The sequence below is a fragment of the Amblyraja radiata genome, chromosome 13, assembly GCF_010909765.2.
Source record: "Amblyraja radiata isolate CabotCenter1 chromosome 13, sAmbRad1.1.pri, whole genome shotgun sequence".
Taxonomy (NCBI): Eukaryota; Metazoa; Chordata; class Chondrichthyes; order Rajiformes; family Rajidae; genus Amblyraja; species Amblyraja radiata.
Genome location: NC_045968.1, coordinates 46,521,653 through 46,537,989, shown reverse-complemented (window position 1 = coordinate 46,537,989; position 16,337 = coordinate 46,521,653). Strand labels below are relative to the sequence as shown.

Here is a 16,337-nt window from a genome sequence, read left to right as displayed (position 1 = left end):
GGATAGACTTGGTTTATACTCTCTAGAATTTAGGAGATTGAGAGGGGATCTTATAGAAACTTACAAAATTCTTAAGGGGTTGGACAGGCTAGATGCAGGAAGATTGCTCCCGATGTTGGGGAAGTCCAGGACAAGGGGTCACAGCTTAAGGATAAGGGGGAAATCCTTTAAAACCGAGATGAGAAGAACTTTTTTCACACAGAGAGTGGTGAATCTCTGGAACTCCCTGCCACAGAGGGTAGTCGAGGCCAGTTCATTGGCTATATTTAAGAGGGAGTTAGATGTGGCCCTTGTGGCTAAGGGGATCAGAGGGTATGGAGAGAAGGCAGGTACGGGATACTGAGTTGGATGATCAGCCATGATCTCTACCAGAATGACAATCCAGAACAAAGTATAAAACATAAGAAATTCTACATCATCTCCAAATACAATTTCCAAGCATTCATGAGACTTTTTTACAAAAATCTTCAAATGTAAGTGTTAAGGCATCAAATCACTACCATTTACAGTAATATTGATGTCTGTTATTGTTCTGTAATTGTGCCGTTGCACAATGTCATTCAAGTGCATTTGTGATCATTTCAGGAATGAGTTCCAACAACCTTTCACCTCTCAGGATTAAAATAATAATAATTTACAATTCAATCTGAAGAAGGCTCCTGACCCAAAATGTCACCCATCTATGTTCCCCTGTGATGCTGCCTGACCCACTGAGTTACTCCAGCACTTTGTTTTTTCTTTGAAAACCAGCAAGTGCAGTTCCTGGTTTCTATCTAATAATTGGCAGCACCTTTAATATTATTGGAAAAGGGAATGTTAGTGTCAGTGATGCAGATTTCAAGGAGTAATTCAGTGGGGGAATGAGGTGGAAAGAGTGGGAGGGTGTTCCAGAGTTTGGAACCTGGACAAAAAAAACAATGAGTTAAAGATTGACGACAGACACAAAGTACTGGAGTAACTCAGTGGGCCAGGCAGCATCCCTGGGGAAAAAAGGATGGGTGTCTGAAGAAAGGTCCCAACCCGAAAAGTCACCCATCCTTTTTCTCCAGAGATGCTGTCTGACCCGCTGAGTTATTCAGCACTTTTTGTCTTCCCTCAGTCTCAATCAGCATCTGCAGTTCCTTTCTATACAGTTAAAAATTGAGGATGGGCAAGATATACCGATTACAGGAATGCAGAGATTTGGGGTATAATGGACTGGAGTAAGTTAGGGAAACAGACATAGAAAAAAGATCACTAGGAAGTTAAAAAGAAAAGAGTGAGAATTTTAAAAGAGTCCCTGGATAGGGAGCCTTATATTGGAGGAATCAGAGTTAGGATAGTTGCTACAGAGTGTTTGGATGAGGACTTGTTTTACATTCTGTTCAGGCTGAACCTTTTTTTTTAAAGAAACAAAATGTCCCTTCCAACAGGAATGATTGCAAAGCAGATTAACTTTGCTGAATTTTTCATTCGCACGAGATGTGATTTAGGTTTAAATCGAATTAATCGGCACGATTTGTGTTACACTGGTCTCAGGATTGTTCTGCCGCTCACTTACCCCATGGACTCCCCACAGCAACACGAGTTCTACCAATAGTAACCTGTTCGGTCGAGGGAAAGTTTGAAATAGTGACTAGTGAAATTAGAACAATAACGAATGAGTACAATTGTCACTTTATTTGCTCTCAGTGAATCAAACACAAAGATATCTCCTTACCGAAGAGGGCTGGCGGGTACAATTTGAAGATTTTGCGAAAGGTGGATGAGTGTTATTCGCGCCATTCACGCCCGTGGTGTTTATATCGATATACTATGGTTACTCGCGATTTGCCAGCCAGCCTCTTGTAATCTTTACGCTTCTGATTTTTCAGGAAACCTGTAAAAGAGTCATAAGAACAATTCTCAATCTTAATGAAATAACAACTGATACCTTGATTCCAACACAACTTGAGGCAAAGTAAAGGCGGGGCAAGAGCACCTTAAATGTTTGTACCTGGGGTGATAATTTCAGAATAACTGCATGTGGCCAGTCACTGAACGAGTCCCATCCTTGCGATGAAGAACTACAGATAAAATGCACACTGTAACAAAACAAAACCTGGCATTTATAATAATCAAAACAAAAAAATAATGGTGACTATCTTTTGAAAACTCCATGAAGTTTGTGACCTTGTGCTCCAGTATACATTGTTTGTTATTGTTACTGTAAGATTCAAAATTACATAGAGAGGACTGGATTTGTGTTACAAAGGTTGCAAGGTTGATGATCAGGAGGCTAGGGGTCTAGTTCCAAGAAAATCACGCTATAAGCACCCTCTTCTCTCTCTGATGTCGTTTGCTTCAGTCAGATCGCGATGGCACTTGTTATCACTGTGCAAAGGCTGCCCGGTTGCGGATAGACTCGCAGGTCCATTGCTCCGAACTGATACTGGAAGACTTACAGGAGGATGCAGGGGCGTCCGTTTGGCGATCCGCGATCCGTTCCCTTCCCTTCCCCCGGTGCAGAATTTGTAAAGTAGCGAGCGGCAAAGACAGGCAGCGGGTAAACGAGTTCGGGACCACAGAACGCCTCCTCCCTGTCGCTGGAAGCGTGTCTCTGTCGCTCCGCGCTAAAGAGCAGGTCGTGGTGCGATTTTTGCCAAGACCAGGTTACAGAGGGGTGGGGGGGATGGGGGTGGTAAGAGGAACTGAGTAAATGCAGGCGGGAGACGGAGGCGGGCGCTGGGTTCGCATCTGAGTTGTGTAGACCCGGAGCAAGCCGCGTTAATTCTGGCAGCCAGAGGTCTCTCTGGTAACAGCTCTCCCGTCCTCTCCACTCCGGGGAAGTGAGCTGAGTAACACTGGCTCGACTCTGACCATCGGCATGCCAGTCCTGCCGGTCCTTGGCTGTGTGCTTGTGATTCTGCCCATTCTGACTATCGCAGAGGCGGTGAGTGCATTTCCTCCGTTACTCGGCAGCGTTCTGCAGGTGGATATTAACACGCGGAAATATCTATTGGCTGGGCAGCGATGCGTCCCACTCTTGAGCCAACCATGTATTATCGTGCGCAGAGCCAACTAATAAGTCGCGCTGCTTGTGATAAGTGGCCAAGACCTGGTGACCCAACACATACACGGGGGATTGCATGCTGGTGAGTTCCGATATAAGAGTTTTTCTAAAATGACCGAAGGGAGTAGAAGCCATGATCGCTGAGAGGACAAATTGCCTTTGACTATTGAATATTAATATTCAGTTATATCTATATTCCATTAATATTTAATGACTATTGAATATAACTGAATTTGTATTTGCAAGGATTTATTTGTTCTTAGGTTGCGGCCTTTGTTGGCGAGGACAGTATTTACTCTGTATTCCCTAAATCCCCGTGAGATGGTTGTGGCGGGCACTTGCGGGGATTGTGGTTCTTGCACTTCAGTTTAGGATGTGAAGATTTGCACTCGCTGCTGTGGATTAATGGATTTTAACCCAGCGATGGCGATTACATGGTATTTATTGTGTCAGCACTCGGAGCGGAATTAGGATATGATCACGTATCACCACAAACATGTCCTTCTTCATGACAAGGTTTACAGGTGCAGGAGATATTTAACAGCTCTTGGTGAGAGGCTGCCGTGCGCATTTTCGTTGGCCCACGCTGCACTGTTGAAAGGGAGTGTTTATTATTGTGGGAGGGGGTGTCAAACAAACGTGGACAAGCTGTGGTGATTATGTCGGGTACTACAATACTTCAGTTGAAAAAAATATTCAGTTGGATCTCCTTTTTGGACTTTGTGGACGGAAAGGTTCTGGGGAGGATTTGACGATGGTGGACTTTATTCTGGACACGGCTATGAATGTTACTTATCGCACCCTAGACCGAGCATTAATGTTGTTCGCTGTTTTCTGTCCCGCGGTCATGGACTGCTCACTATCTGGTGAACTGTTGAATGGGACTGAACTGTGTAAATCCCCAATTATGGATTAGTGATGGAGGGAAGGGGTTTTTTTCATCTGCTGGAGATGATTAGGTTTGATATCGTGTAAAACATCTTGGAAAATGCTATAATAGCCATCCAGGAATCAAACTCACTCCCACTGTGCGGGGTTTGATTACATCGCTGGTGTTCTTGATCCCCTACGTTACATCGCTCCTAAGTAGAGCTTAGGAGCGATGTAAGTTTTGATCTTGTGATGACAACATGTGACTTAAATAGGTGAAAACTAACTACACACTCGCACACATTCACTTGTACTTTGTACCTCTTCATATCTCTAGTCTCCCTCTCCCCTGACTCTCAGTCTGAGGGGTCTCGACCCGAAACGTCACCTGTTCCTTTTCTCCAGAGTTGCTGAGTTACTCCTGCATTTTGTGTCTATCTTCAGTGTAAATCGGCATCTGCAGTTCCTTCCACTTATCACACTTATTTTGTTGCCGGTGAGGGGGTGAACCGGAGTGCTATAGTATAGGTTTCGAGATACAGCGTGGGAATACGCCCTTCTACCCACCCCGTCCATCCACGAGTTCTATGTCCTACACATTAGAAATAATTTAGAGAAGCCCAATTAACCTGCGATTTGGGATGTGGGAGGAAACCAGAGCACCCAGCGGAAACCCACGCGGTCACACGAAGAACGGTCAAACAGCGCGCAGACAGCACCCGAGGTCAGGGTCGAACTCGCCTCTCTGGCGCCAGTGAGGCAGCAGCTCTACCCGCTGCGCCACTATGAACGTGGGGACTGTGTGCAACCTGTGGGGACGGGGACGGGGACGGGGGGTGACGGGGGACGGGGGGGGTGCATCACCAGGGCGAGAAGTGGCCCTAAAAGTGGAATAAATCCGTTCCATTCAGATCGTCCCCGGAGGCGAGCGAACTCCGCTTCCCGGCACGGCCTGACCCCGAGCTAGTAGCCAGCCCATGGCACTGACACCAACTCTGTGTGCACTCCCCACCCCTCGCCTCTCACTTCCAGTGCAAACTTATTTCGGGAGGTGTATTTGGAGCGGGTTATTTTTACCCGGTTCCCGCGGCGAGGGGGAGCTGGGCCTTGGGTCAGCCCCGGGGCCGAGTGGACGGAGTCGGCGGCGGGAGAGTCCGCCAGGGCAGCTGTAAACAGCCCCGTTGTCAGGGCAGGGGGCGGGGAGATCTCGGCTACAGGTCGACAGGAGCGACGAACTCCTCTCTCCCGCTCCCTCGCTGCAAACCTTCCGCCCAGCTGTCTCTCCCCGTCTATTTCGTTCTGTCAGGATGTCCTATTCATATCCTCATGTGCCCGGGGGCGGGAGAGGACGAGGCCCGAATCACAGTTGATAGGAACAGACTTAGTCCATTCGGTCCATCAAGTCTACTCCGCCATTCAATTGTGACTGATCTATCTCTCCCTCCTAACCCCATTCTCCTGCCTCCCCCCCCCCCCCCCCATAACCCCTGACACCTGTACTAATCAAGAATCTATCTATCTCTGCCTTAAAAATATCCACTGACAGCCTCCACAGGCTTCTGTAGCAAAGAATTCCACAGATTCACCAGCCTCTGACTAAAGAAATTCCTCCTCATCTTCCTAAAGGAACGTCTTTTAATTGTGAGGCTATGACCTCTGGTCCTAGACTCTCCCACTGGTGAAAAACATCCTCTCCACACCCACTCTCTCTGGCCTTGCCTGGATCAGTGTTGAAGCTGCTCCTGGTGGCTGATCTGATGCCCTTGCTCGGTGTCAGTGGAAGAGCTGTCGTCTTGCTCGCCCGATTAAGCAACGGCACGATTTTAAAATACTCTTCCTTGTTTTAGACAGCGCCAACATGTCATCCCTCCTTCTCTCCAGAGATGCTGCCTGTCCCGCTGAGTTACTCCAGCATTTTGTGTATCCCTCCTGCCTTCTTAACCTCCTCCAACTCCAATAATCCGTTATCCAACTGTTCGGACACCTGATGGTCCAGCAACAAGTGCCGCATGTGATGTTTGCCTCAGTCCCCTCCACTGGGATTCCCGGATTCCTACTGTCCCATACACTCACCCAGGTCCTGGTTCTGCCGTTTCTTTTAAGCTTATTAGGTTCATTGGAAAATGTACTATAATTTAAAAAGTGAATTAAAAGTGTAGAAACAATGAACTGCAGATGCTAGTTTACAAAAAGAAGACAGAAAGTGCTGGAGTAACTCAGTGTCAGGCCGTATCTTTAGGGAACATGGATAGGTATCGATTCGGAGTCCCAACCGAAAACATCACCTATACATGTTTTCCAGAAATGCTGCGTGACCCACTGTTATTCCAGTACTTTGTGTCTTAAAAAAATAATAAAAGTGTCTTGGGATTGATTGAATTGATTGATTGAAAGATCCAGAATGTAAACAGGCCTCACAGCCCACCAAGACCATGCCAAATATCAGTCACCTGTTCACTAGTTCCCCGTTATCCCACTTTCTCATCCACTCTCGTTAACTATAGAGCCAGTTTACAGAGGGCCAAGTAACCTATAGACCCTGTCGTTGTCTTTGGGATGTGGAAGGAAACCGGAACAGCCAGGGGAAATCCACGTGTAGACTCCACACAGAAGCACCCGAGGTGCGGCTCAAACCTAGGTATCTGGTGCTGAGGCAGCAGCACTACCTGCTGCACCACTGTTGACTCCCAGCTTGTTCAACTCAATGATTTTAATATTCTTATCCTTATTTTAGACCCCGCCAACAATTCATCCCAACCACCTCTAGCCCTCCAGGTCATCAATGCCCCAACAGAGATAAATTCCAATAATCCATCATCTGATCAGTCGGACATCCCGATAGTTCGGCATCTAGTTCACCAGGTGATGTTTGCCGCAAATCTGTGGGATTCCCGGATTCCTTCTATCCTCATCAGCTCACCAGGACACTAGTTCAGGCCTTCCTTTTAAACATTACATTCACTGGAAAATGTTCCATAATACTGTCACAAAAAAGTGAATTAAAAGTCTCACAAAGTACTGGAGTAACTCAGCAGGTCAGGCAGCATTCCTGGAGAACATCTATAGGTGACGTTTCGGGTCAGGATGGAATTAAGAACATGTACTGAATTAAAAGTGTATTGGGATATTAATAACATAGTGTGGAAGACTATCACTCTGGCATCACCAAAGTCTTAGCAGTACCTGATTATCAGAGTTTGCTGTAATTCCATTTTCATCATACTTGAATTTAATGTCCATTATTGAGTCCCGATATTTATCTACCTGATTCCCTCCCTAAAGTTCCCCTTTATGCTCTTTTAGAAACTCCTTGAAGAATATATGATCAGGTTTTTTAGTATGCTACCCAGATATCTCAATGTGGGACTCGGTGTGGGCGGCACAGCTGCAGTTAATGCAGCGTCAGCAACCTAGTTCAGTTTTGATTTCCAGTGTTATCTCTATGAGGTTTGCACAAATTTCCACTGACCACATGGATTTCCACCTTGTGAGCAAGTAACACTACATAATACATCAAATACATGCTACTTGGTCAGCTAATTGGATTGGCTACTCTAAATAGCCCTAAATTGGGTAGTAAAAGATTTGGATGGAGTAGGTGAAAGTAATGGCCGAGTGTGTGTGTAGATAGGTCAAAGGGAAGTAAACTGACATGGGTGTGATCGACCAACTGGCCTGGTCTGTCATCACCATAGGTGAGAATATGTATCAATTTTCATATTCGTATGTTCCTGCAAGTTTTGCAACATATAGCATAAACTTAGAGTAAATTGAATGTTATTATGCCAATGTTTATTTAATTTAAGTAATGTATATCAGACCCTGAATGGCTCAACCAGAGCAGTAAATTAAAGTAATAGAATAAAAGGAAATTTACATCAAACATTTTCCAGATCAAAAATTCTGTTTGAAATGAATGAGTTCTCTGATCCTGTTCAGTACCAGAGCCTTGGTCTGGCGTGCCTCCAGTATTGCACTGGGTGGGAGTTTGCAACCTTCACGTGGTCCGTCCTGTTTCGACTAATGAAACCAACCCGACGTGCACAATCAAATAAGATCAAATAGAACAAGTTGTCCTGCAGCTTTAGGCTGTGCACGCCATACGCAAGAAGAAGAGGTATTGCACTACTTCAGGCAGTGTGCTACCTGAACATAGAGAGGCGTTCAGCTCACCATGACCATGCTGGCCAATTTTCTTTTATTTCAAAATAATCTTTATTCATAAAAATATGTCCAAGAAATATATGGCTTTTTTAATTCATAGTGTTTATATATTTATAGTGACATCAAATCAATACAATCCTATTGTTATGAATTCCCAATTTCTATCTATAAAGTACCGATGTCACTCACATGGCCTCTTTGAACAATACATCTGTCGGGTGTTTGAGGGTCTTTTATACTTGACTCAGCCCCGCAGTGTCTTGTGGCAGAAGGACCTTAGACTACAGTCCTTCCCCACAAAGCTTTTGTGTAGACTTCACCAACCTTCATTGTGTCCCTTAACATGTACTCCTGCAGTCTGGAATGTGCCAGGCAGTTGTATGTATATGAGGCATGACTAGGCATGACATCGTGTTGCACTTCTATGGCCGCTTCGACAGGGACAATCTAGAGACAGCCATCAAGGCTGTGCTCCCTGCCGATCACCAACCCCTCACACTCACCCCCTACGACGTATACGTGGCACTGAGTAGGACTAATGCACGTAAGGCTGCTGGCCCTGACGGCATCCCCGGGCGCGTGCTCAGGGCCTGTGCTGCGCAGCTGACAGACGTCTGGACTGACATCTTCAACCTGTCACTTGCCCAAGCAGTTGTCCCCACGTGCCTTAAAACCACCTCCATCGTGCCAGTGCCAAAACACTCCACTGCGGCAAGCATCAACGACTTCCGCCCAGTTGCACTTACCCCCATCATCACCAAGTGCTTCGAGAGGCTGGTCCTGGCACACCTCAAAAGCTGCCTACCCCCCACACTGGATCCCTATCAGTTTGCCTACCGCAAGAACAGGAGTACGGAGGATGCCATCTCAACAGCACTTCACTCCGCCCTCTCCCACCTCGACAACAGAGACACTTACGTAAGAATGCTGTTCATCGATTACAGCTCAGCATTCAACACCATTATACCATCTAAACTGATCACCAAACTCGGTAACCTGGGCATCGATCCCTCCCTCTGCAACTGGATACTGGACTTTCTAACCAACAGACCACAGTCTGTTAGGTTAGACAAGCACACCTCTTCAACCCTCACCCTGAACACCGGCGTTCCACAGGGCTGTGTGCTGAGCCCCCTCCTCTACTCCCTCTTCACCTATGACTGCACACCTGTACATGGTACTAACACCATCATCAAGTATGCAGATGATACAACGGTGATTGGCCTCATCAGCAACAACGATGAGTCGGCCTACAGGGAGGAGGTCCAGCACTTAGCAGCATGGTGCGCTGACAACAACCTGGCCCTTAACTCCAAGAAGACCAAGGAGCTCATTGTAGACTTCAGGAAGTCCAGGGGCGGCACGCACACCCCCATCCACATTAACGGGACGGAGGTGGAACGTGTTTCTAGCTTCAGGTTCCTGGGTGTTAACATCTCCGATGACCTCTCTTGGACCCACAATACCTCAACTCTGATCAAGAAGGCTCACCAGCGTCTCTTCTTCCTGAGGAGACTGAAGAAGGTCCATCTGTCTCCTCAGATCCTGGTGAACTTCTACCGCTGCACCATCGAGAGCATCCTTACCAACTGTATCATGGTATGGCAACTGCTCTGTCTCCGACCGGAAGGCATTGCAGAGGGTGGTGAAAATTGCCCAACGCATCACCGGTTCCTCGCTCCCCTCCATTGAGTCTGTCCAAAGCAAGCGTTGTCTGCGGAGGGCGCTCAGCATCGCCAAGGACTGCTCTCACCCCAACCATGGACTGTTTACCCTCCTACCATCCGGGAGGCGCTACGGGTCTCTCCGTTGCCGGACCAGCAGGTCCAGGAACAGCTTCTTCCCGGCGGCTGTCACTCTACTCAACAACGTACCTCGGTGACTGCCAATCACCCCCCCCCCCCCCCCCCCGGACACTCCTCCCACAGGAAAAACACTATGTCTGTATATATGCTAATGTAAATATTTATTCAAATCATATGCTATGTCGCTCTTCCAGGGAGATGCTAAATGCATTTTGTTGTCTCTGTACTGTACACGGACAATGACAATTAAAGTTGAATCTGAATCTGAATCTGAATCTGAATCACAGGAAGACCAACGTTTCGGGCAGACTAAAGTTTGTCTTTTACCAGTTTGTTGATCTTCTAACAGCAGTTGGTATTGGTCTCATTGTGGGCCCCAGCGAACATATGGATCAGAGCATGCTCTGTTATGCAGCTTCTTAGAGTCATACAGCATGGAAAGAGGCCCTTCGGCCCAACTTGCCCACACCAAGCAAATCTTTCTCAGAGTAAACATTGACAATTACCTTGTAGAATGGATGATCCTGCCTTTGACGATTCAGGTATCTTGAGGGCACCATATGTTGGGAGTAAGATTCCCACTGTGCAGGAAGGATCTCAGTGTGATGCCTACATCTGTTCAGATGGATTCAGTAAAACGTTTTATGTAACACACAAACAAGACACAATAGACAACCCTGCCTGACTCCAGACTTGATTGGGAAGCTTTCTATTTCCCACTAATTAATTTGTATATGTAGAGCATTTGGATCTGGTTTGGTCAGGATAGATCACCCTGCCCAGAGCTGACTTGATCCGACCAATGGTGAGCCTGCATCGGGTCATGTAATCCACTTTCAACAGTGAGATGAATTGTCACTTCCTGATGTCCTCCTCCTCCTTCTGCTTGTAGTGGTGGTGAGGGGTGAGAGGGGGGAGGGGGAGGGGGGGGGGGGGGGGGGGGGGTGATGGCCTTACGGGATTCTGCTACACTGCCAGCTAGAAGCATGACTAGGCTCCTAGCTCACCTCTTAATTCTTGGCAAATAGCCTTGTAAATTATGATTCAAGTGCTAATCGAGGCACTTTTGAAACATGATGAAGGGATTTTCTTTTACTCAATCCCCCTCTGCTTGTTCTATTAATTGTTTTCTTTGTCTCCTTGATAAAAGAAATGGGGCCTAACTCTACACTCTAACCAACTAACCCTAACTCTTCATATAAACCTGTATCCTTTATGAGGAGAGAATGAACAGCCAAGAGGCCTGTACTCTTGCAAATGGCAGTATTATAAACTATCCATCTTAGAGTAAGATTTCCCCTTTGTCCAATAATAGGAAAATCTCTGCCACTGTACACATCAATCAAATCTCCCTTCAGTGTCGTTTGCTAAAACCAATGATGGTGCAGCCAGTCTTCATAGCCAGGGATATGGGGAGAAGGCAGGAACGGGGTACTGATTGGGGATGAACAGCCATGATCACATGGAATGGCGGTGCTGGCTTGAAGGACCAAATGGCCTACTCCTGCACCTATTGTCTATTGTATATTGTCTATTGTCTTCTCATAATTAAATAGCCTTTTAAATATTACATCTTCTCATATCATGGTTATGAATTATAGATTAGTTGTGAAAAGTCCTTTTAAGAATGCTGGATAAAGTTTGCTCTTATTCTATTCAAACGTCTTGGACAATGGCACATGTAAACAGATAATTGCTTGGTTGAAGTGCTAAATGATTGATATTATTCATTGTGTTAACCCATGTTAACTCCTATGGTAACTCAAATTTCACTGTACCTTAATTGGTACATGTGACAATTAAACTTAATCTTGAATCTTATATTCTGACAATGTCTGTGTGTTGTGAATGACAAGGTCATGGATTATAGTTCCATCGAACTAATTTACTGGATCAACAAGCCAGATATCTTATCTGGAGAAGTCAATTCAAATCCTAGATTGGCAGTTGGGGCATTTAAATTTGGGAGCTGTCGGAAACAAGGAAATGGCAGAACAGTTAAATGAGTACTTTGGTTCTGTATTCACTAAGGAGGACACAAACAATCTCCCAGAAATACTAGGGGGCGGAGGATCTAGTGCAGGAGTCGGCAACCTTGTTCTGCATAGGGGCCAGGATGCATGTCTGAGCGGATGGCGGGCCACATCTATCACGTGTACACATACAATGCTCGGCGGTCGGTGCTGCTTGGTTGCCATTGCAGCAGCCAGCGCAGGCCTCCTTTCATCACCGCGCCTGGGCGCCACGGCCTCGGGCCCGGGCGGTACCGGAGATGTTGGAAGTATTCGGGCCAGATGATTACGGGGAAAAAAATACGCCTGTGGACCGGATGATTTCAGGTTACGGGCCGCATTCGGCCCGGGGGCCGTAGTTTGCCGACCCCTGATCTAGTGAGAGGGAGGAATTGAAGGGAATCCACATGTCAGAAAATGGTGTTAAGTAAACTGTTGGGACCGAAGGCAGATAAATCCACAGGGCCTGATGGTCTGCATCCCAGAGTTCTCAAGGAGGTGACCCTAGAAATCACGGTGCATTGATGATTATTTTCCAATGTTCTCTCGACTCTAGATCAGTTCCTGTGGGCTGGAGGGTTGCCAATGTAACCCCACTTTTTAAGAAGGAACGAAGAGAGAAAACGGGGAATTGTAGGCCAGTTAGCCTTACATTGGGAAGGCGGGAAGATGCTAGAGTCGATCGTTAAAGATGTTATTTTGGAAAGCAGTGACAGGATCGGTCAAAGTCACTGAGGAATTGAGTATAGGAACAAAGAGGCCCTTTTGCAGTTGTACAGGGCCCTAGTGAGACCACAACTGGAGTATTGTGTGCAGTTTTGGTCTCCTAATTTGAGGAAGGACATTATTGTTATTGAGGATGTGCAGCGTAGGTTTACCAGGTTAATTCCCGGGATGGCGGGACTGACATATGATGAAAGAATGGGTCGACTGGGCTTGTATTCACTGGAATTTAGAAGGATGAGAGGGTATCTTATCGAAACAAATAAAATTCTTAAAGGATTGGACAGGCTAGATGCAGGAAAAATGTTCCCGATGTTGGGGAGTCCAGAACCAGGGGTCACATTTTAAGAATAAGGGGTAGGCCATTTAGGACAGAGATGAGGAAAGACTTCTTAACCCAGTCCGAAGAAGGGGCTCGACCCAAAACGTCACCCATTGCTTCTCTCCAGAGATGCTGCCGGTCCCGCTGAGTAACTCCTGCATTTTGTGTCTATCTCCAATCGTCTTGGCCCCGCTCTGGGAGTAGGAGTGGGGGCGGATCCGCAACGCTCGTGAGCCCCAGGCCGAGCTCGGCGATCGCTTGCCTGTTTCTGCTGCTGTTGGAGGTGAGACATTGCGCCATGCCAGGGTGTCCCACTTGGCCGTCATTTACACGACAGGCCGGTGGCGCGCGAAGATTTTGTGCAGAACTAAGTCCTGGAGCGCTGCGCGAAACCGCGCACAACTCCACACTCCTCCACACCACTCCATTCGCCCGTCCCTCGCTACCCACACGCTACCGGGTGACGTAAATGGTGCGCAAATGATGGCCAAGTGGGACAGACCTTTTAGATTTAGCTCTTAGGGCTAAAGAAATTAAGGGATATGGTGAAAAAGTAGGAACGGGGTGCTGATTTTAGATGATTGGCCATGATCCTATTGAATGGCTGGTGCTGGCTCGAAAGGCCGAATGGCCTCCTGCACCTAGTTTTCTATGTTTCTAATCAAATAATTTCTCGAATATAATCTAGCATCTGTAGTAGTGACCTTCAAAGTGCTGGATTGCTTAAAAAAAACAATGTGGTCCACTAAATGTGTAGGAAGGAACTGCAGATGCTAGTTTATACAGAAGATAGATACAAAAAGCTGGAGTAAATCAACAGGTCAGGTAGCATCTGTGGAAAAAAGGAATAGGTGACGTTTCAGGGTCGGAACCCTTCTTCAGACTGATTCTTTCTCTCGGGATGCTGCCTGACCGACTGAGATCCTCCAGCATTTTGTATTAGTGTTGTTCACTAATGTCTTTTAGCAAAGGAAGTCAGTAGACTTTATCTCACCCGAACCAGGTATGATTCCAAGCCCATGGTAAATTTGTATAACAAACCACTTTTGGTGATAGGTGTTTAGTGTCCATGTTCTGTGAATTAGTAAATGAAATATTATTTACTGAGTTTGTTCATTGGGCAATTGATACCTATTTACCTAACACTGGGATCATTTTTCAATGGCTCTCTGTACCAATTTCCCCTTGAGCAAAAATCAAATGACTAGAGGGACTCAATTGGTCAAAGGCAGCATCTGTGGAAGGAAATGGACAGAGGACATTTGGAAGATAGACACAGAATACTGGAGTAACTCAGTGGGTTAGGCAGCATCATCTCCTTTTCTACAGTGCTGAACCCTACTGATTTACTTAAGCTTTTTTTGTCTATATTTTGTTTAAACCTGCATCTGCACTTCCTTCCAACACAGACAACATTTTGAGTCGGGTCCTTCATTTTAATGCTCAAGATTCTAGCATCTGCAGTCTCTGATGTCTGCATTTACCTCCTTACTTGTTCTGGGGTTCTTCCAGTCAATCCATCACTTGAATATCACCCTTTGCAATTCATCTGCATTCCCGTACATACAGGGAATGCATGGTCAGGTCACATCTATGGGAGGAAAAACACAGTTAACATGTCAGATTGAAGAGCCATCATTTGTTGAATGAAATACAGTGGCTTGCAAATGTATTCATACCCCTTGAACTTTTCCACATTTTGTCACGTTACAAGCACAAACGTAAATGTATTTTATTGGGATTTTATGTGATAGACCAACACAAAGTGGTGCATAATTGTGAAGTGGAAAGAAAATGATACATGTTTTTCAAATTTTTTTATAACTAAAAAACTGAAAAGTGTGGCGTGTAAAAGTATTCAGCCACCCTGAGTCAATACTTTGTAGAGCCACCTTTCGCTCCAATTACAGCTGCAAGTCTTTTGGGGTATGTCCCTACCAGCTTTGCACATCCAGAGACTGAAATGTTTGCCCATTCTTCTTTGCAAAATAGCTCAAGCTCAGTCAGATTGGATGGAGAGCGCCTGTGAACAGCAATTTTTGCCAGAGATTCTCAATTGGATTTAGGTCTGGACTTTGACTGGGCCATTCTAACACATGAATATGCTTTGATCTCAACCATTCCATTGTAGCTCTGGCTGTATGTTTAGGGTCATTGTCCTGCTGGAAGGTGAACCTCCGCCCCAGTCTCAAGTCTTTTGCAGACTCTAACAGGTTTTCTTCCAAGATTGCCCTGTATTTGGCTCCATCCATCTTCCCATCAACTCTGACCAGCTTCCCTGTCCCTGCTGAAGAAAAGCATCCCCACAGCATGATGCTGCCACCACCATGTTTCACAGTGGGGATGGTGTGTTCAGGGTGATGTGCAGTGTTAGTTTTCCGCCACACATAGCGTTTTGCATTTAGGCCAAAAACTTCAATTTTGGTCTCATCTGACCAGAGCACCTTCCTCCACATGTTTGCTGTGTCCCCCACATGGCTTGTGGCAAACTGCAAACGGGACTTCTTATGGCTTTTTTTCAACAATGGCTTTCTTCTTGCCACTCTTCCATAAAGGCCCGATTTGTGGAGTGCACGACTAATAGTTGTCCTGTGGACAGATTCTCCCACCTGAGCTGTGGATCTCTGCAGCTCCTCCAGAGTTACCATGGGCCTCTTGGCTGCTTCTCTGATCAATGCTCTCCTTGCCCGGCCTGTCAGTTTAGGTGGACGGCCATGTCTTGGTAGGTTTGCAGTTGTGCCATACTCTTTCCATTTTCGGATGATGGATTGAACAGTGCTCCGTGAGATGTTCAAAGCTTGGGATATTTTTTTATAACCTAACCCTGCTTTAAACTTCTCCACAACTTTATCCCTGACCTGTCTGGTGTGTTCCTTGGGCTTCATGATGCTGTTTGTTCACTAATGTTCTCTAACAAACCTCTGAGGCCTTCACAGAACAGCTGTATTTATACTGAGATTAGATTACACACAAGTGGACTCTATTTACTAATTAGGTGACTTCTGAAGGCAATTGGTTGCACTGGATTTTATTTAGGGGTATCAGAGTAAAGGGGGCTGAATACTTTTGCACGCCACACTTTTCCGTTTTTTATTTGTAAAAAAAATTTGAAAACCATGTATCATTTTCCTTCCACTTCACAATTATGCGCCACTTTGTGTTGGTCTATCACATAAAATCCCAATAAAATACATTTACGTTTGTGGTTGTAACGTGACAAAATGTGGAAAAGTTCAAGGGGTATGAAAACTTTTGCAAGCCACTGTAAGCTAATAGAGTGACTTGACTAGGTGGAAAATATTGTTCTCTTCAACCTAGATTTTAAAAAATGATGATTTGAAAATAATATATAATTACGAAAGTTGATATTTGAAAAATAGAGCATTATTTTGATGCTTACAAATTCTTAT

At 45.7% G+C, this 16,337-nt stretch overlaps 1 protein-coding gene across 1 annotated transcript in view; it reads left to right on the top strand.

Moving 5' to 3' along the window:
• The first annotated feature begins 2,672 nt into the window (after window positions 1-2,672).
• The window catches only part of col4a3 (collagen type IV alpha 3 chain), a 154,155-nt gene continuing 140,490 nt past the window's right edge, over window positions 2,673-16,337 (top strand). The window contains exon 1 of the mRNA XM_033031982.1: window positions 2,673-2,911. Within this exon, the coding sequence (XP_032887873.1) occupies window positions 2,846-2,911 (66 nt within the window). The 5' untranslated portion in view covers window positions 2,673-2,845. The remainder of the gene's footprint in view (window positions 2,912-16,337) is intronic.